The following is a 26763-nucleotide window of genomic DNA, read 5'->3' on the forward strand; positions in this document are numbered from 1 at the left end:
TAATTACAAGCATCATTTACCATAAAGACCTTACACACACACACACAGGAACTGGACATTACGTTAACTCCTAGGATTGTCACCATATGTCAACAAATACCCAAACCTGTTTGGGCTCAGCTATAACCTTCCATACATTTCACACACACACACACACACATCTATCACATCTAACCCTTTCGGACAACACAGGTAATCAGAACATTGCCAAGCTGAATCGAAAAGCACTATGCTTGTTTTTTGTACATTTACATTTAGCAGACGCTTTTATCCAAAGCGACTTCCAAGAGAGAGCATAGGTCACTGATCATAACAACAAGATAGCCACAAAAACATTGCGGGTAGCCAAAACATGAAGCACACATTGTGAACAACCAAAGTAAGTGCCAAAGGGAAGAACCATAAGAGCATGTAGTTAAACAAGTTACAATTAAACAACATGAACCGCTATAAGTGCAAGTGTACCTGTGAAAAAAAAAAACAAGCAACAATAATAAAAACAATATATCACAGCGAGTACATTTTTTTTTTTAAACAGTTACCACTAACCACAAGAGCAACAAGTCTCTAAGCAAGAGTCATTGTGATCCTTGAGGAAACTAACATCGGGTCAAGCGAACCATTCCTAAGTACCGTTGTACTCCCGGAACAAGTGCGTCTTGAGCCTTTTGTAAGATAGAATGCACATTTGTGTTCCTACTCACATAGGTTCCAGGTAGGCACTGGGCTCGTCCAGCAGTAGAATGCGGGCCTTGCTGAGAATAGAGCGGGCCAGACACATGAGCTGCTTGTGGCCGTTACTGAGGACGTAGCCCCCGTCCTCTAACTGGAAGTCCAGCTTGTCAGGGAACTGCTCAATCACAGACTTCAGACCCACCTGGAGACATCGCAGAACATAAAATTACTTAGTAGTAGAATATTTGTAAATAACTTGTTGGTGCTATTGTGGAGTGTACGAACAGCCCAGACAAGGGCGAGAGTCATGGAAAAGACCCATGCAAGGAAAGTGTTTGTTGTAGAGAGAAAATGAAGAGAGAGTGAGACAGGAAAGAATACAAGGGTCAAAGGGAGATGGATACATATAGAGGTAAGAGCAGTGCAAGCGTGAGAGAGAGAGATCTGGAACAATACTGCTCACCTCCTCAGCCACCCTCCAGAGGTCCTCGTCACTGTAACGAGTGTGCGGGTCCAGATTCATACGGAACGTTCCAGTAAGGATGAAGATTTTCTAAAGACAAAAGACTTCTCAAAAACATTCTTTGCTTATTTCATCACATCATGTAAAAAAGGGTGAAAGGGATTAGTTCATAATTGTTCAATACCCACTGAGTCTTTTACATTTACATTTAGTCATTTAGCAGACGCTCTTATCCTGAGTGACTTACAGTAAGTACAGGGACATTCCCCCCGAGGCAAGTAGGGTGAAGTGCCTTGCCCAAAGACACAATGTAATTTGGCATGGCCGGGAATCGAACTCACAAACTTCTGATTACTAGCCCGACTCCCTAACCGCTCAGCCATCTGACCCCACTACCTTTTGCGACCTAAATCTGCATGTACAGATTGTACAGGTTTTGGACTGGTGTACAGTATTTTAATACTACACAGATACCAGTGTGCTGCACAACGGTTTTTCTTACCTGTGGCACCACTCCGAAGGCTTTCCTCCAGGTCTGCAGGGAGACGCTGTTCCAGGAGATTCCATCGATGGTAATCTCTCCGTCTGTAGAAGCCAGGCGCAGCAGAGCAGAGAGAAGGGTGCTCTTCCCTGAGCCTGTCCTCCCCAAGACTCCCACCTGCTTACCGAGAGGAGAGGTTCATGAAGACAGAAGCTTCACAAAGGTACCTTTGTGTGTAGCTTTGTGTCTAGTTGCCAATTACAGTTATTTGATTAAACTTGACCTGGACATTTTTAACCTGCAGTCTACATTGTAGAAAGGGTCTGTGGCTGCCACACTTACCATAGCCATGCCACTGCCAACCAGCAGAGGACAGTATAACAGTTCTTATCTATGTGTTGGTAGATGGCTTAGTAATATCCTGATCGTTTTATTGATTAAGGTGTATTATTCGAGTAAGCTACTTGTGTTGGTAACCTAGAGGTAACTAACCTCCATTCAACACAAAACAATATGGAAAATAATAGGTCATGCATTTCCCCTAACTGAAATAAGATTTAGGAGGTGTGAACAATTATCTATAGTCCTAAGACTGAGCTAAATGATCACCAAATTTCCATCCGGTGACTAAAACGATCGCTCTCAAGTAATTTGAGTACTTATGGATCAATCTCCAGCAATTGTATTACCATGACTTTCATAATTTCAGTTGAGACCAGACTCGTTCATATTACAAAATAGGATTAAAAGGATAGCATTCTCTTCAAAAATTAGCCTTCTGCAGGCCCATTATTGATTATGTCCCTTTTTGTCTTACAGCCAAACTGATGATCACAATCATTTATAAATATTATGATTTTACAATGGTGACATCACTTCTCTACAACTATGTTTTCAATGTTACAATACAAAGAAGTACAGTACACATATGCAATGGGAGTCAAGGTAATCTATACAATATCCTTTTCTACTCACCCAAGTAGAGGTTTCAGTGATACAGTAATTAGAGCTTTAGCAGAGAGCTCAATTTAATGGCTGGGCCAAAGTGCTAACGTGAGGTAATGTTCAGGCTAAAGTGATACGGGAGCTAATAGCTAAGGTAAAGGAATAACATGTGCAGGCTAATCCCCGGATGGTCTCATTGAGGACACATTACTGTGAACCCTTAAAGCTCTAATTGGCTATTTAAGACTCACAGGCGAGAGTGGCTGAGTGAAATTCATCTCTGCTCGCCTGAAAGCAAAACTGTCACAAGGAATCAGCTTCATATACATAACATGAACTCATTTGGGAAACACAACTACACCATTACTCCTTACACCCTCACAGCCTTGAAACAGTAACATATGCACCACTAATCTTACTTTGTTCTCCGTAAATTCACACACACACACACACACACACACACGCACCTTCTTCCCAACTCTCACTCCAACAGACTTACACTCTGACCCCCCTCAACCGTGAAGGAGAGGTTCTGCAGCACGGCACGGCCAGCCTTTGTGTACTTGACCGTCAGGCCCTGGATGTCCATGTGGCCCTGGTTGGGCCAGTCCTCCTGGGCGTGGGGATTGTTGATGACCAGGTCCAGGCCTTTACCCCCACTGGGCCGAGGCTCTTCTGACGGCAGGTCGATGAACTTGAAGACTCGGTCCACCGACCGCATCTGGAAACACAGTCGAGTTTAACTGAGGAGAACTGTGCACTGGCCTGCAGCAAACACCATGAGGTTCCACCCCAACATACAGTAAGGTTTCACTGGGAGTGAAAGTGTCAGGGATATTGAATATTGCCTTCTGAAAATGAAATATCTGAATGCAAATATTTAGTATAGATTTGTGGAGGTGTGTGTTTGTACATACCAGTCCATCTACAGTAATGCTGGTGATAACAGCCCACTGGAAAGTCCCCAGAATGAGCATGGCAAGGGCTACAATGATGCCAATCTCACCAGGCTTATCCTCTGAGGAGCACAGACATGTACACACAGCATGTATCAGCATGCAGGTTATACTACCTCCTCTGCTACTCCTGTGATACAAAGCAGTCCTGCACAGGCACTATTGCAAGCCAATGGGCTGTGAAATTGACCTCAAATTGACTGCCTACATAAACAAACTGTCCATTGCGTCACACCACATGACATGCTTTTTAATGTGCGTGTGTCTGGGTGCACACAAGTGCAGGGCCCTTCATTTAACTGCTTTCATAGGCTGAGGGAAATAAGGACATGCTCAATTAAAGGATATTAAATGAGAGAAACACACTTCAAATTAACAGTAAATTACAAGTAAAAGGTTATTCCGTTTTTTGTATACACATTTGCTGCTTTGGATTTGACCTCAAAACGTACAAAGTTTTCAGTTGTTTAAAGAGGGGATAAAGGGGAAAAAAATTATAAGCACGTCATCCAAATCACCCAGTTATTCTAGACCACGTGGAATTCCTATTTAGCTTGGCTCATCAGATCAGCCGCTCTGAATTCAAGTATGGATAAATCACCAACACACTTGTTTCTTTAACCCTCTTTTCTTTAATCATCAACATGCCCTTCTTCCCCCCCCCACTCTAACTCACGGTTTGTTCCTACAGCAATGAAGGCCGCGGCGGAGAAGAAAAAGACGAAGATGATGTCACAGCGAAAGAGGAACCAGCGCAGCGTGGAGAGGTAGTGGAACCAGGCGGCCGTGTGCGTGTTGAGCGCCTTGTGGAACAGGGTCTCGAAGTAGGACTGGCGGCCGAACGCCCGGATGGTCCACAGCCCCTTCAGGGAGATGATGAGGTGGGAGAAGATGGGACTGCGGGCTGGAAGAGGGATGGGGGTGGAGGTGGAGTTGGAGTTGGGGGTGGAGGTGAGTTGGGGGTGGAGGTGGGGGTGGAGGTGAAAGTGAGGGTGAAGGTGGGGGTGGAGGTTGAGGTGGGGGTGGAGGTGGAGGTGAAGGTGGGGGTGGAGGTGGGGGTGGAGGTGAAGGTGGGGGTGGGGGTGGAGGTGAAGGTGGGGGTGGAGGTGGGGGTGGAGGTGGGGGTGGAGGTGGGGGTGAAGGTGGGGGTGGAGGTGGGGGTGGAGGTGGGGGTGAAGGTGGGGGTGGAGGTGGGGATGAAGGTGGGGGTGGAGGTGGGGGTGGAGGTGGGGGTGGAGGTGGGGGTGGAGGTGGAGGTGAAGGTGGGGGTGGAGGTGAAGGTGGGGGTGGAGGTGGGGATGAAGGTGGGGGTGGAGGTGGGGGTGGAGGTGGGGGTGGAGGTGGGGGTGGAGGTGGAGGTGAAGGTGGGGGTGGAGGTGAAGGTGGGGGTGGAGGTGGGGGTGGAGGTGAAGGTGGAGGTGGAGGTGGGGGTGGGGGTGAAGGTGAAGGTGGGGGTGGGGGTGAAGGTGGGGGTGGAGGTGGGGGTGGGGGTGAAGGTGGGGGTGGAGGTGAAGGTGGGGGTGGGGGTGAAGGTGGGGGTGGAGGTGGGGGTGGAGGTGAAGGTGGGGGTGGGGGTGAAGGTGGGGGTGGAGGTGGGGGTGGAGGTGAAGGTGGGGGTGAAGGTGGGGGTGAAGGTGGGGGTGGGGGTGAAGGTGGGGGTGGAGGTGGGGGTGGAGGTGAAGGTGGGGGTGGAGGTGGGGGTGGGGGGGTTAAGTGAAGGAGGGACAGACGGAACACACAAATGATCTAATTCCCAGGCTTCATCTTAAACTACGTAGGCACCTGTTTGCCATGTTAATGGAAAGATATCCATATCACTTACCCACTTTAACACACAAAATGATTAACAAATGAATGCCATTCCTCCTGAATTCACCTTTACAATCAGAAATGACAGAGACTCCAACACGCTGTCAGAGCCCTTGCTTATTTGGTCTGTGTATGTCCAGTAACGTATCATGCTATACTGTTAAACTGGAAAGGCAAGCGGAAAATGTAAAAGGAAGGAAATAATAAAGCCGATGGTACAGTAGAGAGACCCTCAGAGGTCATGGCAGAGAACAAAAAAACTGACACTGTAAACCTGTTTGCACAGTAAAGCAATTTGCAAATGAATAAACTATAGCCTATTTTATTTGCCATGGATCCATTATGCTAACTTGTCAATCCTGCATAATTGGACTTCATTTAACTTCAACCTGATTAGGGATTTAATTTAGTAAGTATTGACCATGCAATGCATGTGACATAACGGTTGTCTTAGAGTCTAATATTGTCTGACACTGTTTTCCTGTCTTAAACCAAACAGACAATACATGTATGAGAAGAAAAAAAAAATACAGAAAAAACGACACTTCAATGAACTTCTTTATAACTTTTCTGTCCATGTTAAACCACTGATCAACCATTAACATTAGCTGGCTAACTAGAGCAAATACAGTGACAGTCACGCATAACCATTTTGCTGTCTCATGCTTAGTGGTTAAGGATTCATATTTGAGCACAGAAGCTCCCACACAACTGAAGAAAGCTTCTGTAAAGATGAACCTGGATCCTGCTGTCCTTTAATCTTGAACAAAACCCAAAGTAGCCTGTAATGTAGCTCGAGGGAGCTAGCATGGGATGAGTTTAGTACACTTTCATCTGCCACAGAAAACAGAGGCCTACTAACAAATAATACATTGGTCTCTCTCCAAAATACTCCAAAGTGTTTAATCCCAAACAAAACACAGGTGAGAAGGCCTCAAAGTGTGCCCTCCAATCTCTATATAAGAACTCACAATAGTGAGTCGTTACAATAGTCAAAGACTGTATTGTAAACACACAGACAAATTGATTATCTTACATCCAACATGCCCTCCAATCTTCACGTGTATGTTTATACCTACAGTATGTCCTTATGTAAGTATGCATGTGGATTTGAACTTTACACTGTCCACATCAAGAACACAGACTCGAGGGTATACTAGATGTTTCAATAAAATGTGTGTGTGGATGTGTTTTGTCAGTGCAGGGAAGCGATAGAATGATACCAGGATGGGGCCAGAGGATGTTCCGGATACGATTTTCTCTCTGACCCCTCCATGCTCTCCATGGCACCGGAAAACCCGTTGGCGACACACACGGAATGACATGATGTAGACCGGAAGTGCGTCCCCGAAACATGGTAGGAATACTTGGAATACTTTGAAAACTTCTCATTTCCTCACCACAGATGCAACATTCTCCTACATAGGACAATGGCCGAGCTCCATCCCAGTGCTTTTGCCAATGAAAGCATTTGCAATTACAGATGAGCTTACACTTCTGGAAACCAAAGATCCAATATTTTAAAGATCCTAAACCAAACAGCGTCACAAGGACTTTCCAACCCATTAAAAGGACCCAATGACTGATTTACATGTCCTGATTTCTTTTATGGCAACACATGTTATGGAATCTTAATTCTGATTGGAAGAGAGCTGACCTCATGCCAGTCTGGAGCCACTTCCTGTTCATAGTGGTAAATACCCCTTAGGCTGACTCATCCATCCTCTGGTGTCCACCCTGTTTTCGCCTGTCAGCATGACCTTTAAACTCTGGCACCGCCTCAACATGCCAGCCCTGGTATCTGTGCCCGCTAACGGACGAAATGAGTCTGCGGTCGTTGTGCCGCCCTCCTCTGTCTTTCCTCTTCCTATTTTCTCATTGCTGGTTGTCTCTATGCTTTCTATTAAGGCTTCAAAGCATTTATGGCAGCAGCAGCTTGTAACTGAACCACGTATGTTTAAATAAAGAGTCAAAGCCACACAGCCCATTTAAACACATCTTGAAACTATTCCAAACTACTTGCACAACTACTTTGGAGGCTATTGACTAATGTCCTAATGTCAACATGCTTACCCATCCCACTGCAAAAGTCAAGCCGGACTTACAGTAACTCCTACCCCATGCACTCTGTCTACACCCCTGCTCGCACTTCAGCTGTGCTGCCACGACGGCCGTGCCTAGCCCAGACTCACCTTCCGCCTCCAGCTGTCTGAGCTGCTGTCCTGTACGCAGGAAGTATTTCCTGAGGGCCAGAAAGAGGCACGCCAGGGGGATGGCAGCGATGAAGATGTACGGACGCATTATGGACACGGTGAAGATGGCCCCCAGGACTATCAATGTCAACTGGGGGGAGTGAGGGACGGGGGTATGGAAGGAGAAAGGTAGGATGGATGAATGAGTGAGATGACGATGCGGGGGAAATGTCGAAAGGGCAATGAGAATTTTGGTTAGTACTGTGTGCTATTGATCATACATACCTTTACAACTCATATTGCCGCTTGACTTAAAATGAGTTTTAGTCATATTTATAGTGTTTCTAGTCTTTCAGTAGAAACTCCACCCATCCATCAACAGAATGAGAGACAGACAGACTTTATTGATCCTCACAAAGGGAAATTTGGGAGCTGCTAGCTACTCACCTGAATGAGGTCAAACAGCACTAGAGGCAGCATGTCATCAATGGTGGCCATGTCTTTGGTGAACCTGTCCATGATCCGACCTGGTGGCGCAAAACACCACAACAACGTGTATAGTATGGATCTGCTGAAGGCAGTTCCACGCTTGCAGTAACAAAGCATTCCTTTCAGTTATACACCATTCAAGTGTGTAAGTCTTCAGTATCCAGCGAGTGTCTCACCAGTTTTCACGGTGTTAAGGACGGCCATGGGTGCCCTGAGCACGGCGCTCAGCATTTGTTCGTGGAGCCTCTTGGATACGGTAAGCAGCGTGTGAACCAATGGGAGGCCTCGGAAGAAGCCCAACGCCAGCACGCTCTCAGAAGTCGCCACGTAAATGTAGATGATGTAATAAGAACTGGTGGGCGTGACGATGACTCCCAGATAGGAATTAGACTCTGAGCTGTTGGGGTGTTGTGTGTCGACAAAGTTTGATGCCAAAGGGTTGGCCTCTTCACTCCAGATCTTACTGGAAGGCGAGAGGTGAAGAAAGGATTTAGAGAATAGGTGTAGAATTTAGGTGACCATACAACACTGAGCCAAAGGGACTGTTTTTTTTTTTTATAAACCCGTATTGTGGAAGATTTTTCTAGTAAAACAAACAAGAACGTACTCTGTAATGAGAAATATGCCAAGGACGGAGCCAGTAACCTGCATCAAGGAAACACATTTAGGACAATGCTGTAGACAATGCTGTAGATTGCCATAAGCAGAATGTGACACTAATCTTGTATGTGTACCTCTATCACAAACACCAAACAGATGAAGATAAGGACATAGACCAGGTTCCTGTTGGTAGTGATGTATCGCAGGTAGGTGTTCCACGAGGTCGTCTCAAAGACGTCCTCCCTCTCGTCGGCAAAGCATTCCTGCACAGAGTACATTTGAATCTTTTTATGGAATCTAGTTTCTTTGATCAGATGATAAATACAGTATGTATCTCTGTAAACACCTCAAACTAAGGGACATGAGTGGTACAATTGAGATTCAGATGCAGTATATATGTATATTTGCATATAAACAAAATACTGACAAGAAGTTAAAATATAGTAATCAACACCCACATTTCAAGATTCAAGACAAATGATGACAAGCAAATGTCATTGTAAACCCTACCTCATTGACTTCCTCACTGTTATCGTACGAACAATCCTTAGAGAGGCGCCGAGCGTAGATGTCTAACTCTGAGGCCAGCTCGCACTGAGGTGTGATGGACAGTTTCTTCCTGAAGGAGGACTGTAGGTGCTCTCTCCGACCCTGCCCCTGGGCATTGGTGATAAATGACAACACAGACTGGCGCCGCTGCCCGCTGAGGTGCTGCAGCCCATTGTGGTACAGGTTGCTCCTGGGCAGAACTTCTTCCACTTGGTCATCTTCAGGAACAACTGAAAACTTGCGCTCGGAGAGTTCCCGTACTCCATCTTCAATGGTGTTCGAAGGGCCATTAGCATTTTGTTGGGAGTTTCCAATGAAGGAGAACTTGCGAGCGGCTGCTAGTGGGTTGAGGATGAGGGACTGTTTACGTTTTTCTGTGTGACCGTCAACTCCGGGCGTGCCTTGGGGTCCAGTGATAAGGATAGGCGGTGGGGGCTGGCGGAAGGATTGGCGAAAGGGCTCAGAACCTCGTAGACCGGCCGATTCGTCGACAGAGACCCGGCGGAGGGTTTCGGTCAGGATGGAACTCCGCCTCTCAGCATTTATGTTGTCGTAAGCCTCGAGACCGAGGAGTAGTGAGCTGAAGTCCGGGCGCTGTGCCTGAAGCTCAGAGAAGGAGCCATAGAAGTAGCAGATGCCATTGTGGAGCAGCAGAATCTTGTCGGCCCGCTTGAGGTGGTCCAGTTTGCTGGTGACCACTATGCGTGTTTTAGAGGCCATCAGTTTACAAAAGCACCTGCCATTAAAAGGTCAAGTCATGAAACTGTAAGATATTATTTATTATTGTCCAATTTCCTTAAACGTGTGAAGAGAAAACAGTCCCCAAGAAAAAAAAAAGTATTTTCATGAAATACCCCTTTGACCTACCACATAACTAAAATGTTTAAGAACAGCTTTGACCTTGAAAAATCCCTGTACGTCTCCAAACCAGCCCCTTCCCCACCTTCAAAAGATTCTTTATAATTTTACCGACCTCTCAAAGATCTCCTTCTCTGTCACTATATCCAGGTGTGTGAAAGGCGAATCCAATAGGTAGAGGTCGGCATCTTTGTACACAGCCCTGCACATGCACAAAAAGACACGCATGTAAAACAATCCATCACAGGGATTAAATGAGGAAGTCATTGTAGCAATCAATCTTGAAAATTCATTCCCCATAATGATTGCCAGCTAAAATGCCTCTCTCTGTAAAGCCAGCAAAATATACTACACTACACCAATAAATAATGTGTGGAGATATGATTGTGTGTACAATCATATCTCCAATACAATAATCATTGCGGGATGAGGATTTTACAACAACTTTTTAATTAATCAAGATCAGATGTACATAATATTTTGAGTTTACGTAAATCACTAAAAGGGTTTGACGTATGGCTCATAATTGTACATAATTGTATTGACTTATTAATTCGATTAAGCCACATTATAGACTGAAATGTTGTAATTTGAGTATTGCTTGAAACAGCAGGACAGAGTTGAGTTACTCAACATGAACTTGTTCCAGTTGATTAAAAAGGAAAGATTCCTTAGATGACAGGTGCCAGGGTGAGTGAGGACTGTTGAGTGACACTCAGGTGTGTGATGCTGCAACATACCTGGCAAGACTGATACGTGCCCTTTGACCCCCACTGAGAGTCACCCCACCCTCTACAAGGGAAGTCTTGTCTTTCTCTGGTAGCAGGGCCAGGTCCTAAGGGAAAACAAGGAAGGTTACACACAGTATGACACACACACAGATTCACACAAACACACACACACACACACACATACACACAATGAATGGCCAAATGACAGGCCCTTTACCTCATGCGGTGAAGATGAGGGGTGTCAAATGGCTACTGAGACTTTAACAAAATGTCAAACTGTTTTTTTTGATGATATGCAAATGTTTCCAATGATGCTGATTGATCATCTACAGCACCAAGCGTGATGCAGACCAGCACAATGTCACATTATGTTCTGAATTACATAGAAGGAAGTTGAATGATGAAATAAACAAATACAGATGTTGTACTTCCTCACTTTTGTATCCCTTTCGGAATGTGTAAATAATACCAAAATCACAAACACTCATTAAAGTCAGTACAGTGGAAACAGTATCACTCTGGCATGATTCAACTTTCATTTCAATCACGCCAACAGTCACTTCCTGACTCAACTACATTTCATTTCATGGCATTTTTTATGTTTGTTCTTTTGTGAAGCACTCACACTCCCATTTGATTTCTTTATTGTGAAGCAGTTTGAGCAGAATTTCTTGTATGAAAAGTTTATCTAAATCAAGTTTGTTGTTCTAGATTTTTTGGACTTATTATTAGTAGTATTCCAAATTATGCCGTTTTTTCCACAGTGGACAGTGGGAGAAAATGTGCTTCCACCTACGCTTCAGGAATGTTTGGGCCCAACAAAAAGTGTCATAAAACTGTTTATCAGTCACTGTCACAGTGGATCCCAATTCACAAGAGAGCACCGCAAACATCAATGAGGAACCACCCTGCTTGTGCAGGACAGGGGTGCGTACCCGCCGTGACACCGCCACCCCTTGTTTGGGCTGAGCTATTGCGACAACAGTGACAGAGGGTTCTTCTCTCACTCTGAGAGAAGAACTTCACACTCTCCTCAACAGGTTCTCTCAATCATGTCAGTGAGAGATGCAACGCTACTATGTGGATGGGGGGCCCCGGGCAAAGATAATTCTCAGAAGGGGGCGTTATCCACTGTATAGAGAGAGTACCGGTAGTGCTTTATTGATCCCAGGGGAGAAATTGCACATCTACAGTCTCATTTACAGGCACAATACATCATTTAGAAACAGGATCCACGATAAGCTCAAGAACAGCAGTATACATCAGTGCAAATAGAAAGTGAATGAAAATAAATAATCCTTTGTATGTCTATTAAGCACACAACCTGCCAAAGGCATGCAACCCAATGGTGTCCGTAAAGTGCGGTAAGAACATTTAGGTCCTAGCTGATGATGTTGTGTCCTTGGGCAAGGCACTTCACCCTACTTGCCTTGGGGGGAATGTCCCTGCACTTACTGTAAGTCACTCTGGATAAGAGCATCTGCTAAATGACTAAATGTAAATGTAGTCATGTAGCCATTAGTTTGATGAGCATGTGTCTCTCTGCCACCTCTTGTGTCCACACTGACCCCCAGGACAGAGTCTGATCTTCTGACCAGCTTGTCCAGCTTGCTAGCCTCCACTGGTTTAACTCCAGAAGATGGCACTCGCAATAGGCTGGTTGATAATGTTCAGCCTTGGTCATACGTCAATGGACATAATCCTTTTTAAGAAGTAGAGTTGACACGGGCCGTTCTTGTTTAAGGCTTTGTGGTTTCCTGGTCATTCCAGCCTGTTGTCCAGGTGCACTCCTAGGTACTTGACTTAACCACTTCAATGTTATCCCCATGGTTGGAAACAGGGATCAGTGGGATCTTATTTCGTCTGAAGTCCACAATCTCCCTAATCAACCTCCTGTTGCAGGCACCTACAACTAAACAATCTCTTCTTGCCCTCCCATGAGACATCAAACAATGGCAGGTTCCTCTGCAGAGGGCACTTTGCCATGTAGTACCCAAGTGTCATCCAAAGTATAGAGGGTGAAAAGGAAGCGAGCCAAGACAGTCCCTTGGGGAACATCAGTGCTGCTGACCACTCAAACATAGAGCTGCCCTGGAGCCTCACATATTAGGCCTATTTTCTCGATTTACGAACCATTCTTCCAGACATCCATGTCTTGTTCGTCTGCAGTGTCATTAATGAACAGGGGGTAACGCTCTTCCTCTTCTTATGTTAGCTCTCTTGATTGCCTGTGGTGCAGCTAGCTCAGCGGTCACTCAGAGGACCCAGAGGAAGTCAGGGAATGGCCACTCCATCCCTTTTCGGCGACTCAACCCCCGTCTCGTAAGGGCCTGCATTACCCTCTGTTACATCCAAAGACCAGAGTGCTGTTCTTAGGGTCGAGACCTTGGCACACACGTGGCCCCAAACTGTTTTTGCTTGTTTATAGATTTTCTTGCTGCACAGGGGCCTTTTTGTTTGGTGTCAGTCGGCTTCATGGAACACGAAGACATGTCTCTTGGTCATGCTTTGTAGTGACTGTACCGAATAAATAGTAATCTAAAGATATGGGTATAACTGCGTACCCAGAAGGAGTGGAAGAAAGGTACAAAACAGGTGCTTTGTTTGGGTGGTTTGGTGAAGGGCCGTACTGTGCAAGGTCAAAGGACCAGGTGACAGTGTCATACACGTATATACCTGGGAGGATGGAGCCTCCCACATGGGTCTTTCACATTGCCCTGTCAAGCAGGAATGTAGTCATGTGTTGTACCTCGTTTCACTTCTTCTGGAAACAGTAGTTATATTCAGTACATCGTTTTAAGTCTGTACTGAGAGTAGACAAACAAACAAAACAGCATACTGGAACAACAACAGGATGAGAACAACAGACTTGTTTATGTCTGTAACTCCTGAACGCACATGAAAACCTTTCATCATTACGACAATTCAGAAAGGATGATGGCGCTGGTGGGGTGCCAAAAGTTTTATTCCATCGTTCCAAACATTCAAACCACAAACTTGAATGTCAGAATGCATACACATCTTAAACTTCCTTCGATTGATCTGAAAAGCATGCTTTGAAAAGGAATGAAGTCTACAACTATAAATGAAGACCTACCTTTTCCAAACTTACGTTGTCCTTTAAGGAGAGCATTGGGGATTAAGTTAACAGTTTGTTTAAAAGGTTGTTAAACATAAAAAGGGAAAGAAAAGCCAACTTGTGTCTCAATAAACAAAGCAAGTGTCCAGTTAGCGCCAAAGCTACACGCTAACGGCTACTGTTAACCCTTTGATACACAACATGGGTCTAAAGTGACCCGGGAGAGTTAACATTTTCTATATCTTCGCAAAAAAAATATTTAATCATTCAGTATTCCAGGTATTCCTCAATTAACTTGTTTTTGGTCATCACAAGTCCTTATTTTCATTTTTTCTTTCTTACTTTTGGAATAAAAATAATTTTTGTAACACTACCCCTCTAATGCACAACATGGGTCTAAAATGACCCGCATTCATTTCCTATGATATTTCATGTATGGCTGAGTGTGTCTTTGCCATATCTTTAGAAATCATCTAATTTCATAATTTAATATTCCAAGTATTCATTAAATATCTAGTTTTTTATTGCCACAAATACTTATTTTCCTTCTTTTTTTCTTAATTTATAAACAACCATTGTTTTTGTGTTACTACCTTCAGTTTACAGACATGGGTCAAAAATGACCCATATGTATTCCTATGGAGTTTTATAGGAATTTTTGATATTAGTTAATTTTTGCAACTTGGAACATATTTACTGTGGATAACTATTCACCTGTCACACATTTCACAACTCAACACAGCTGCTTTTAGGCTGGGAGATGTTCACAAGTGACATTATTGATGAGGTCCTGAAATGCAACAACTTTGAGACGAAGAGCTGCAACAGCAAAAGGGAAAGAGTGGAGAAGTATCAAACAGGAATTCATGGCCTCTATCAGTTTGACCCTCCTTGCAGGGGAGGACAAGAGCCTAGATGTGGCTTTTTTGGATCCAATTGCAAAATCCAATGTATAGCCACCATGGGGCTAAAGAGATATGATATCACCAGCTTGACTTTTGATGACAAGAGGAACAGGGCTTTGTAACAAGAAAAACATCTCATAGCAGCATTCAGGTATGTGTGTGACTATTTCCTGGCTAATTGCAGAAGACGGTTCATTCCCAGTAACTTTGTCACCAGAGATGAGCAGTGTGTGCCATACATGCCCAGCAAGCCAGCAAAATGTGGAATTAAAATATTCTGGATGTGCGATGTGAGGGTCCCATATGTGGTAGACTGAGTGTTCTACCCTTCCAGTGTCCCTCTGACTGGAAAGCTTATTGACAAAAACCTGAACATTGTGGGGACTCTTCACCAGAACAAGCCGAACATACGAGTCACAAAGACATCCAAATGAAGGGAGATGCCAAGTTCCACATTTTTTCATGGTCATGTTGCCATTTAATTTGGATTCAATGGCAACATGACTGGTGAGCTATGTGCTGAAGAAGGGAAAGGCTGTTGTCCTTCTGAGCACCATGCATGATGGCAAAGCAGTGGATGACAACCATTTTGTGATCCAGTACTGTAACAAAATAAAATCAGGAGTGGACACAATGGATCAGATAGTTTGCACCTAATCATGTAAGTGGAGAACACAGAGTTGTCTGGCACAATGTGCTGGATGTTGCCACCCTCAATGCCTACACTAACTTTTACAATAACACCATGATTAAATGGGTGGTGTGACCAAGCAGCAGTTCATCAAGGAGCTAGACAAGGACCTTGTCATGCCACATAAGAGGCGCATGAAGGCCAAGTCACAGCTCCAAAAGTATATTAAAGAGGTGATGGAAAGATGTGGAGTAATAACTAAATGCAACTACCACCCAGCCACAAGAAGAGCTCTTATCATCAAACTTTATGAAGCTGAGGATATCCTCAAATCTCTTTAGCCCCATGGTGGCTTTATACATTGGATTTTGCAATTGGATCCAAAAACTCTCCCGCAAGGCCACATTTAGGCTCTTGTCCTGCCCTGCAAGGAGGATCAAACTGATAGAGGCCATGAATTCCTGTTTGATGCTTCTACACTCTTTCCCTTTTGTTGCTGCAGCTCTTCATCTCTAAGTTGTTGCATTTCAGAACCTCCTCAATGATGCTGTCACTGATGAAAATCTCCCAACCTAAAAGCAGCAGGGTTGAGCTGTGAAATGTGTAGCAGGTGAATAACTATTCACAGTAAATATGTTCCAAATTGCAAATATCCAAAGTTTCTATCAAATTCCATAGTGAATCCATATGGGTCATTTTAGACCCATGTCTATAAAATTGATGTAGTACCACAAAAAGTTTTTTGCTCAGAATGTAAGAAAGACAACAATTAAAATAATGATTTGTGATACTCAAAAACAAAATAAAGGAATAATTGGATTATTAAATAATGAAATGAATTGATGTTTAAAGATATAGCAAAGAAACACTCAGCCATACATGAAATGTCATAGGAAATGAATGCGGGTCATTTTAGACCCATGTTGTGCATTAAAGGGGGTAAGCATAGCTTGTGTATCAAAGGGTTAAGCAACAAGTCATGACGTCTGTCTGGCCCTTCAGTTGGCAACAGCCATGTATACAGCCTCAAGACTACAAAATGCCACCTTTGTGTCTGACTGCCCTAAAACAAGTGTCCTTCTTCACTGTCAAACCACATCCGACCATGGTTGCTTTAGTATCTTTCTCTCTGGGTTAGTATGTTGCTTTAGTATCTTTCTCTCTGGGTTAGTATGTTGCTTTGACATTTCCACTCCTATGATGTTAGATTAAATGTCGGAAATTAAAGATCATTTGGCAAGTTTCCAAACAGCCTTAAAACATAGTACACTATGAAGCACTGGTTCAATTAGTAGTGCACTGAAACATTAGTTGCAGAACATCCATTAGCCTCGGTTAGGACAGGTTAAACATTGTTTAACTGAAGCCATTAGTGCTGATTTGGTTTCAAAGAGGTTTCTTGCCTAGGGAGTGTTAGTTGAGGCATTCCTCAATCCTATTGTTGTTCTAACTACCACCTCATGCCAGTGTTTAACGCATGTTGTTAGGGAACAAATCCAAGAGTATACCGAAACAGTAGCTGTCAATAGTGCAGGCCACTATTTGTTTGCTATGAAAACACACTGTGTGTTTTGGTGAAACAGCAATTGTTGTTTACACTTCTCCTAACTAATGGGGAATTGTGTGAGGGCTGTGTGAGGGAAGAGCCTTCAAGTAATATTTTCTAAATAATCTTTGTGCCTTAGTCGTCGTCGATTCAGCAAATGTTCACACCATTCTGATTGTCTGAATATGAAACCCCCAAACTACCTTAACTCATTCATATGCTGTACATTATTCATCTCAAAATGTTCAAGTCAACACAAATGATTGTGTGCATGCTGAGCAAGTCTGATCAGGTGACACAATGTGGGGTCCCCATGGCAACCGAGTGTCTGCGACAGCAATTCAGAGACCCCCGCTGAGCCTCCAGTCTATAGAGCCCATCACTCAGCCACTGAGGCTCCAGAGACAAGGTGTGTGTCTGTGTGTGTCAGTGACACATTATAAAAGGGGGGGGGGGGGGGGGGCTAGACCATGGAAACATGACACAGTGATGCCACAAAACTCCTGGATAGACCCAGATAGAACTTGTAAAACAGGAGAAGAGGTATCAGAATAAAAGGATGTGAAGAAGGGATGAACACATTAGTGAGAAAGTACTGGTAAAAACAAAGGAAAAATGCGTAAAGAGAGATGAAAAAAAGTTAAATATATATAAACCTTGGATGATGTCATGGAGCTACACACTACAACTGGGAATAAGAATATCGCTCAGCACCTCACCTCTTCTAGTTGGCAGGCTTTGACGACTGAAGTGTAGCGGTATTCATCGTAGACCAGCCCAAACAGGATGTTGTCACGGATGGTTCCTGGCATGATCCAGGAAGTTTGAGAGGAGAATGAGATCCGTCCGCTGTGTCGAATCTTCCCTTCTGAAGGGACCAGCTCCCCAAGGATCATCATCAGCAGGGAACTCTGGAGACACACAACATGGCGTCCCCAAAAAATGTGGTAAGAACAAAGGAACTAAAGAAGAACACAAGACAATTATTTTTTGTTCGTTTCACCTTGTGGGTAATATCAAAGCAGAGGGAGCTTTATCTCCAAACCTCAATCTGTTGCACTATCAACATCTCACTACAACAGAGACAACTTGATCCAGACAGGGTGTTTTAGCTGGGATATGAACCAACAACGCAGACAATATGTCCTCCGCCTCACAGCCACCCCAGTTCAGTTCCCACCTTCCCAGAGCCGGTGGAGCCAGCCACAGCCAACATCTTGCCCTTCTCCAGGTACAGGCTGATGTTCTTTAGGACAGGAGTAACATACAGGTTGGTGAAAAAGACGCTGGCATCGTCATTTGGGTGACTGTTGGCCTTGTTCTCTTGCTTGATCTTCTCAAAAAGCTCCCCTATGCCCTGAAAGGGAAAGAGCGAGGGAGACAGTGAGAGGGGTGGTTGCGTTTTCCTTCCTTTTTCAAGGGAAAAAACTGAATGTTTGAGGACAGTGTGTATTCTCCACACATTTGTTTGCTGGCTGGGCACAGAGAGAACACGGTCACTGAAATGAGCAAAACAAGAGCCTCAAATCACTATTGTTGTGCCCTTGATCAACATTTATTTATGGTGAGGTTTCTCCTGGTTAAACCATTGACTTCCACCAATAGTTATTTAGATTAGGTGACGCACATGCAGCCAGTGATGGGAGGAGGACCTCCCTCCTCTATTCACCACATAGAACATTCCGGTAAGAAGAGTGACAGGGATATAATCATGGATGTAAGTAATGAGCACCATAAATAATGACTTCACAACTCAATTTAGACAGGTTAAGAAACCAAAAAACGTATATTACGGAGCAAGCATACCGCATTTGCTACGTTGTAGCCTAGGTTTGAATTAGGCCCTGGCCCTTTGCATTATGTCTCCTCCCCCCATCTCTCACCTGTCTTTCCCGTCACACTTAACTATCACTGTCCAATTAAGCATGAAAATGCTGAAAATATATATTACTATATGTATATATATTATTTATTTATTTGCATAAAATATAATGTTATTCAATTTAAAATAAAATAAAAATCCTATGCATAGTGATAATTTTACTAACAGTCAAGGAATTGGTGATTGAATGTGCTTGAAGTTCAGTCAAATAACTCACAGGTCACAATGGGATGCTTCGATAAGACCTAGCACATCATACACACACCTCATCCCAAGAAGCAGAGACATTCACCAGCTCCACTTCAGTTGTGGTGAGGTTGTACTCCAACACTTTGTATTCTTCTTTGGTGAGATATTCCTAGAAGACACAAATGCCAAACCAAACAGCACGTGTTATTACAGTAACAATGGGGAACTGGCCAGAACATTATATCTGCAAAACACGCACACACACAGTCCAGTACAAACAGATGCCTGGTGTAAGAATGCTCAAAGCATATTGTGTCCTAGGCAGGGCTGTGACTGCACTGTACATTATAGGGCAGTCGGATCTCAGATACAGCATGTTTGGCAGATAGTGATAATATGAATACAAAAGTGGTGTGACTTTCCTGTGACCTCTTTGGTAACTGGAGTGTTTGTGAGCGTGTGTTACTCCTGTTCAGTTTCTTCCATCTGCAGCTACAGTAATGTTCCCTGTGGTGTGTGCTTAGAAATGTCTAGGACAGTTTGTGTGTGTGTGTGTTTACTGTCCAACCTCCAGATGTTTAAGTGGGATCCTGAATCAGAACTTCCTCTGTGTGCATGCCTATTCCCACAAGCCTTTGGCTACCATGACGCAAAAACTACCTGAAGTACTCTACGCGTGCTTGACATAACTCACTGACAGAACCCGAAGCATCGCCCCATACTGTACTAACATCTGTCTCTTTTCCACTGCAGCCCTCAAGCACACTGTTCATTCTTGATCTACATACCAAAAAGACAGTATTAATGACAACAACAACAACTGAAACACACTTTCTATAATGCAATCCCAACCTTCTCTCAGATATCCCATTAGCACTCATTGATCATGAAAGTGCCACTACCACAATCACTTAGAGATCTGTTCCAAGCCATGGCGCCACTTCCTTATAGCCCGATACAGAACGTTCTGGTCAAAGAGAGAACAGGTTCTGAACTCTTCTCATTGACTCAATGTACCCTTGATGGACGTGGACCTCGGGGTACTGACACACAAACACACACACACATATCGACACACACGCAAACACAGAGTCCTACACCCACCTCTATCTTCTTGACCAGCGCCAGGGTATCGTACCACATCTGGATGGAGCCAGGCAGCTGGCGGGTGAGGGTCATGCGCAGCACCATGCAGTAGGACGCCGTGGTGAAGATGCGGCGCAGGATAATGCCCTTGCTGAGTGCGTGCGGAACGATGGCCGACACGATGACCAGGATGGCCGAAAAGAAGTAAGAGGCGCTGTAGAAGTAGCGCAGGGAACCAATCTTACGTGTCAGCGTCATCTCACCCCTGGACAAGAAGGAAGGGAAGATCTGAAGTTTGTTTTGCTGGGGGGGTTTCTCCCCTTTTTTTTAAACCAACAAGGGTACACTGGATCTCTCATTTAAATGCTAGGAATAGATGGAACAGTTCTCAACCGAACCAACAGGAACAGTGATCCAGAGTCACAAGGCCCTATGTCTGTCACATTTTCTTTGTCCTTTGTGGAAGGAGGAAATCAAATCATGCGTTTATTTAATTCATTCACTTTGGTTGAAGAAACCACGTAAACTGAACATGTGTCCTGTTGATCAAGTATTTACATGAATACATCGACGCATGAGAAGAGAAAAAGAAGGAATCACGTGACAAGGACATTGCGAGGGCCTGCGATCCGATGTTTTGGTTTTCAAATCTAGGAATGTAAGAATCAAGAGTTCCTTCAAACTAGGATGATTTATAGACGTCCACTAACTAAGCAAGGCTGATGTGTGTGTTTGTCAGCAGGGACAATGTGCTCTGTTAAGTTCTTTAGAACGTCTTTGTCATTGATACAGAGAGATGACAACGTTTAACAACATTCTCTATAATTCTGTCCCTTAACGAAACCCCCAAAATACTCTTCTACATTGTGTTCTTCCGTGTGTCTTTCAATGTGGTATTTGTGGGGTTAGTTGCCGATATGTCGTCTGAAAGCTGAGCGAATGTCTTACTGTCTGATATTCTTGATGATGGTTTCCATGACTTCTTCCCAGCCATAAGCTTTGACTGAATGAATGTTCTCCACGATCTCTGTGGTGAGAGCCAGACGGCGGCTGATCATCCCGGCCCTCTTCACCCTTAGGGAAAACACACAGTTTACGAAACAGAGACACACACTCCCACACACCGACATATGCACACCGGAAACACTGTATATTCGCACAAGCCATACAGAGTGTGCGCACACCACACAATCAGTCTGTATTAAAAATTATATGAGAGAAACACCAAATATCCTTTTACCGTTTGCACTATTTTAGCTTGTTAGCATAAGAAAAAGACAGTGATTACATTGCAGGCTTAGTCTCTCCCGCTCAACTGCAAGAGTGGCCTGAAATTGCCTGGCAGTGATTGGCTTGCGGGGTCGTCCATGCATTGTTGACATTTCTCAGGGGCACAGGGCATGCTGTTCTCAGAGATCACTGAGGGAAATCAAGGTCACTGAAAGCTCATGCTCAGCGATACACACGGAGGGTGGGAGGATCGGTGGGGTGTTTGAGTGCTCAAGTTGCTGTGTACAGCATGTGTCATCTTTTTGCCCATGTGTGCATGTTGGTGTGTGTGTCCAATCGAGTACGTGTGCATGCTTGAGGCCTACCTGTGCGGGCCCATCTTCTGGGAGAGGCACGCCTGGACGATGCCCAGCAGGGTTAGGGCAGCCAGGGCACAGAAGCCGTTGACCTCGATCAACTCCCAAATCAGCCCCACACAGAGGATACACTGGAGAGGGGTAATCCACACAAAGTGTGCCAGGCCCAGACTCTGGAACACATACAAACATATTATTACAATTCCTATTCATAACTATATGGAGAGACAGGAACACCCCCACATCCCCCCCATAAAGACTAGCTCCACCATACGGAAAAGTGATCCTGATGCTACTTCACTAAGTATCTGGCAGACCACTTAGCAGCTCAGGACACGATGTGCATCTCATTACTAAAACTCTGAGAGGCATGTTTTTATATCCTCAAAGACTGGGAATGAATGGATGAACTAGAGAGGGTACAATTTCTGGGGAAATTGTAGGGTGTGCTTGCTTGTCGGTTGCACAGGGGTCCGTTTTTGAATGACATTTTTACAACTGATATTTCTGTATATTTTATATAAAAATGCATACTTATTATTTATAAAGATTACATAGATTTAAAAGCATTTTTTTGCTGCTCATTTACAACTGAAAATACGAGTGAAGTGTAGAATGAAATAGATCTTCTCATTTCCCCTGCAAAAGGCATACTCATCGTTGAATCAAAACGAATACATTTGGCAGACCGGTGTAAAAATTTACCTAATCTCTATGACGTAAACGTCCTTTTAAGTTTTTCCCTTCTCGTGATATTTTCATGCATTTAGCCTACTCATTGCATTCATTCATGAATAAAGAACCCCCTTTGAAGATTATTCTACGGCGTTACCTGCAGTACTGTAGATTAGAAGATGGAATTGCGATTCAAACAGTACCATCTGCTAACTGAAAATATGCCCCCCAAAACGTAAATAAGCTTGACATTTATTTAGTGGAAAATCGCTCATTCATAATAAGCGTCAGTAACAACGCAAAATGCGAGAAGCTGCCCCGGTAAATTGTACTACTACGGTACAGTACTAGACTACTGCTGTGTTTGTCTTGGTAGCGATTGTGTTGGTTGAATTGGATTTAACGTTCCGTTGTATGGTTTAGGCTGAAATTAATTATTTTCATGAACAGATTGACAAAGTTTAGGCTGTGGCAATGAAGTTCAGGTTAGTAGTTAGATAGACTTTTGATTTAAGTAAGGGGAGTGCCGAACATGTTCTGTTGCCGTTTGACTTTCTAAACACCTGTGTAGATGTTTTTGTAGTGTCTCGCGTAGGCTACAGCGTTGCAGTGAGCTACACTGGTTTGAAACGACAGGTAATGATAATTTCACCCACAAATCGTTTACTTGTAATGTAATGTCATAATAAATCCTACAAAGAAAATGTATTTGTGAGGAATGTTTATTTTAACGATTGAAAACAGATGCATCATAGAACACTGTGGTATGTGTTGCCCGGGCAACAGAGGCTAATGTCATGCTAATGCTTCAGTGAAATAGTAGACTACCGTTTCCGAAAGTAGATGTGGGCCTACTTCCTTAATAATATCAGCTAATATTGTACATTACATTTCATAATTGTGTTTCACATCACAAAGTAAAATGAGTAAATAGTTATCACCCTGGCCTCTTTGCTTGTGGCGTTTCTGCAGCTGCCTTGCAGTAAAGCTATAGTTAGCCTAGCTATCTCCCAAGTTAACAGATGCGAAACGAATGTTCTGCTACAGGTAGTCACGCGTGTTTTCGTGACGTTAGTGACGTAGTGACGTTAGTAACGTCAGTGACTGTGGCTAGCAAATTAGCCACCGTTAGCTTCACTTTTCGCCACAAAAACTTAACTTAAGCCCAAACCATGCAACGGAACGTAAATTCCAATAGAAGCAACGCAATCGCTACCAAGACGAACCTTTTGACACCGCCGTTGTGTATGTAGGCCAAATATTGACTGAGTTTTAGGGGGGCGAAAATACACAATAAATAAATATATATGTGAGAGAACAAAGGTTGTGCTCTCACGGAAGGCTTGAGCACACCCAATGAATGAAAGAGCAATCCATTTGTAAAGGAAAAAAAGGCTAACAAACTACAAAACAAAAATACCGGGTGTCACAAATTGTATCATTATACCAATAAAACAAACAAAACAATTCAAAACCACTTTGAAAGTTGGCAACATTTCCAAGAGCGTGTTATTCAGTTATTTAGTTATTAACCCAAATTTGTGCAATTTGCTTGCTGTTGTCCTTTGACTCTTCTAGCTATACACATTCACTTTTAAGGTATGTCTACTACAGACAGGTGGAACTAATATTTTACTGGCATTACCCACCCCCCCACACACCCTTTCTGTGGGGGGGAAGTAAAATATTAGTTTCACATTAGTTTGACACGTAGTTTCTAAGAAGAGATTCACATTGGAAGACTACTTGAAACAGGACATAACCAGGACACGGAAGTATACAGTAGTTCTGAGAAGAGAATCAAAAGAGTTGGGCCCAGGTCGCATTCAGCCAGTGATAATTGCCTCAAAGCAGGTAGCAGAGTGTATCAACATTCAACACTCCCCCCACACCCTCCCTTCACAGACTTTAGACCCCTCCCATCCTCGTCCGCCCCTTATCGCTGACTCTGTTCCTACTCATCCAAAGTTTTCTTGAAAAACATTTTGCAAAACTAATGTTGTAGTTGACTGACACCAGTGGTTTTCCAGCAAACTGTAGCCGCCTCATTGGGTTCAGTACTAAGTAACCATCATTCCTTCGTTAACCTCCAGTCCCAAACTTTCTAAAGCAAGCTTATTTAGTTATTTTAGAAGATTCTAAAACATTCTCATTCACATATTTTTTGAAGAACTGTTCTGTTTTACAGTCTACCCTCCTTGGTGTGTTTGCTTACCTCGTCCAGCTTGTTAAGGTGGGCAGACATTAGGCTAACCAGCTGACCTGTGCTGATCTTATCCAGGACACGGCTCGACAGCTTCAGAGTCTAGAGGGTCAAAGGTCATGAAAGACACATGGTTTAGAATGTGAAGTGACAGGGATGTCACAATGGCTTCGGCCTGCATGACTAGAAGCGGGATGTGGTGCTTGTCCGATCTCCATCACACCCATGTGTGGCAGGACAGCTTTTGGCGTTTCAGGAATTCTATTTACCTCAACTCTAACGTGAGACAACATTCAATCTGTCATTATTTATTAGGATAAATGTAGTGTCATCGTTCATGAGAACGCACACACTCACACACACACCTTTTTATAGATTAGACTGAATAGGGCGATGCGGATCTGCATGCCCAGGTGGTGCAAGCCAAAGATGGCGGGCTGGAGGAGGAGGAAACGCACAGTGAAAAGCAGGCAGAGGCCCAGAGCCAGGTAGTAGCCCTGCTCCCTCTCTGGGGCATGGAAAGGGTCGAAAGAAGCAATGATTCGCCCCAGAAGCTGGGGCTGCACTGTCTTGGAGGCCTCCTGTGGAAAGACAGAGAGATGGAGAGGTTGTGAGACAAAGGGCTGAGAGACTTTTTTGACTTTTAAAGATACCTTTATTGGGCAGTTAGAACTGCCAGCTAACCAAGCAGTTTCACCACACCAGCCATTTCTTATTCCAACCAAACCCATTTCACTTACAAATTTCATAAATTTTACTTTCCAATAAAATAAAATAAAACAAAAGGGCTGAGAGAGGGTGAGGCTGAAAGAGGGTGAGAGAGAAATGAAGACAGATACAGTTCATGACAACTGAAAAGGTCACCATCCACCGCTAAATTGGAAAGAAATGAACAAACAACGAAACATGTCTCGATTGGACAACTGGAAACTAGGTTGAACATTTACCGTCATTGGGCATTCGTAAATATGTCACCCAGTGCCATATCAACCTCCGTTCAGGTAATGCGTCTTTTTTTTTCTAACATCTTGAACAACAGAAGTCTGTGATGCTGGAAGCATCAGACTGAGAATCAATTGAGTGCAACAAAAATGCTTCAACACTGGTCAAATATGCCCCAAAATCAACACATCTACAGTATTCTATATCTACCTCTCCTAATCAGTCCCTGTCCTGATACCTGTATACTTGATGGCCACGTCAGCAACCCCACAATAACAAGTTGACTCAACAAGTTGATAGCATAATACCATCAGACACTTCATGTTGCCAATAATAAACTAAGGACAAAAAACAGAAAAGTGACTGATCAAATGACAATGACATGAACCCCAACTCAAACAAACACACACAGTACCCAGTGGCAGTCACTAGGCATTCCCGATGCCATCTGGACTCACACAAGGTTACGTACTAACCTGTCAGCTTCCTCCTGTGGCCGAGAGCACTGGGTTAGTGACACCTTAGTGCTACATGCTTGTCCAAGGCTCCATGGATTAAGGCCATGGCACCAGTATACCGCCATACTGTAGTTTCCCCTAATTTATTAGTATGTACCACATTAGGCATAACGTAGCAGCAAAGGGCTGTTTTCTCAGTGAGTGGTACAACACTGTGCACAGAACATGGCAGGTGCTTGTATGGCACCCCTGACAATTATGGCTTGGCATTTTAATTATTCATGGTAGGTCCTTGTCAGATCCCCCCCCCCACACACACACACACACAAACTCAGAAAAAATACACTTACCCCAAAGTACAAAAGAACTCCATAAAAAAGAAACGGCCACAGGAAACAGCGGGAGAGAGCTCGCATGAGCCGAGGCTTCTGCTTGGACGAAGCTACTTCTCGGTCCCATTCTCTACATCAGGAACCAACGAACAAGAGTTACATACGGGGGGACGGAGGGGGACAGGGGGGGGCGGAGGGGGGACGGAGTCACCAGGAACACTTACTACTGAAGAAGAGTAAACACAAATGCAGAAAAGTTACAGGAAATTACTGAAAGACTGGCTAACAGTTACTGTACAGTAAAGCAGTTTGGCACATTGTTCTGCTGGGTTCATTTATAACCTGGGTGATTTGGCTCAGCCGGAGCCTTGATGAACGAATGAGGGAGAATTAATGTGTGTGTGAAAGAGAGAGGGGTGAAGACAGAGAGGTCGAGTGAGGGGTGAGTGACCATACCTAGCCTGTAAATCAAAGGTAAAGTTCAAATTCCCAGCAGACTTC

General features: G+C 44.0%; 1 protein-coding gene across 1 annotated transcript in view; it reads right to left on the reverse strand.

The window, feature by feature from the left end:
* cftr (CF transmembrane conductance regulator) overlaps window positions 1-26763 on the reverse strand; it is a 32065-nt gene that overhangs the window by 3573 nt on the left and 1729 nt on the right. The window contains exons 3-25 of the mRNA XM_062461291.1: window positions 26281-26392; window positions 24896-25111; window positions 24543-24632; window positions 21662-21825; window positions 21015-21140; window positions 20085-20331; window positions 19057-19149; window positions 18090-18266; window positions 17629-17820; window positions 10758-10852; window positions 10133-10219; window positions 9130-9895; window positions 8745-8894; window positions 8618-8655; window positions 8187-8473; window positions 7969-8048; window positions 7522-7672; window positions 4197-4424; window positions 3482-3582; window positions 3064-3285; window positions 1641-1796; window positions 1139-1228; window positions 705-877 (exon numbers count right to left, since the gene is read on the reverse strand). Coding sequence (XP_062317275.1) covers window positions 705-877; window positions 1139-1228; window positions 1641-1796; window positions 3064-3285; window positions 3482-3582; window positions 4197-4424; window positions 7522-7672; window positions 7969-8048; window positions 8187-8473; window positions 8618-8655; window positions 8745-8894; window positions 9130-9895; window positions 10133-10219; window positions 10758-10852; window positions 17629-17820; window positions 18090-18266; window positions 19057-19149; window positions 20085-20331; window positions 21015-21140; window positions 21662-21825; window positions 24543-24632; window positions 24896-25111; window positions 26281-26392 — 4041 coding nt within the window. The remainder of the gene's footprint in view (window positions 1-704; window positions 878-1138; window positions 1229-1640; window positions 1797-3063; window positions 3286-3481; window positions 3583-4196; window positions 4425-7521; window positions 7673-7968; window positions 8049-8186; window positions 8474-8617; window positions 8656-8744; window positions 8895-9129; window positions 9896-10132; window positions 10220-10757; window positions 10853-17628; window positions 17821-18089; window positions 18267-19056; window positions 19150-20084; window positions 20332-21014; window positions 21141-21661; window positions 21826-24542; window positions 24633-24895; window positions 25112-26280; window positions 26393-26763) is intronic.

Source organism: Osmerus eperlanus, chromosome 5 (genome assembly GCF_963692335.1).
Source record: "Osmerus eperlanus chromosome 5, fOsmEpe2.1, whole genome shotgun sequence".
Taxonomy (NCBI): Eukaryota; Metazoa; Chordata; class Actinopteri; order Osmeriformes; family Osmeridae; genus Osmerus; species Osmerus eperlanus.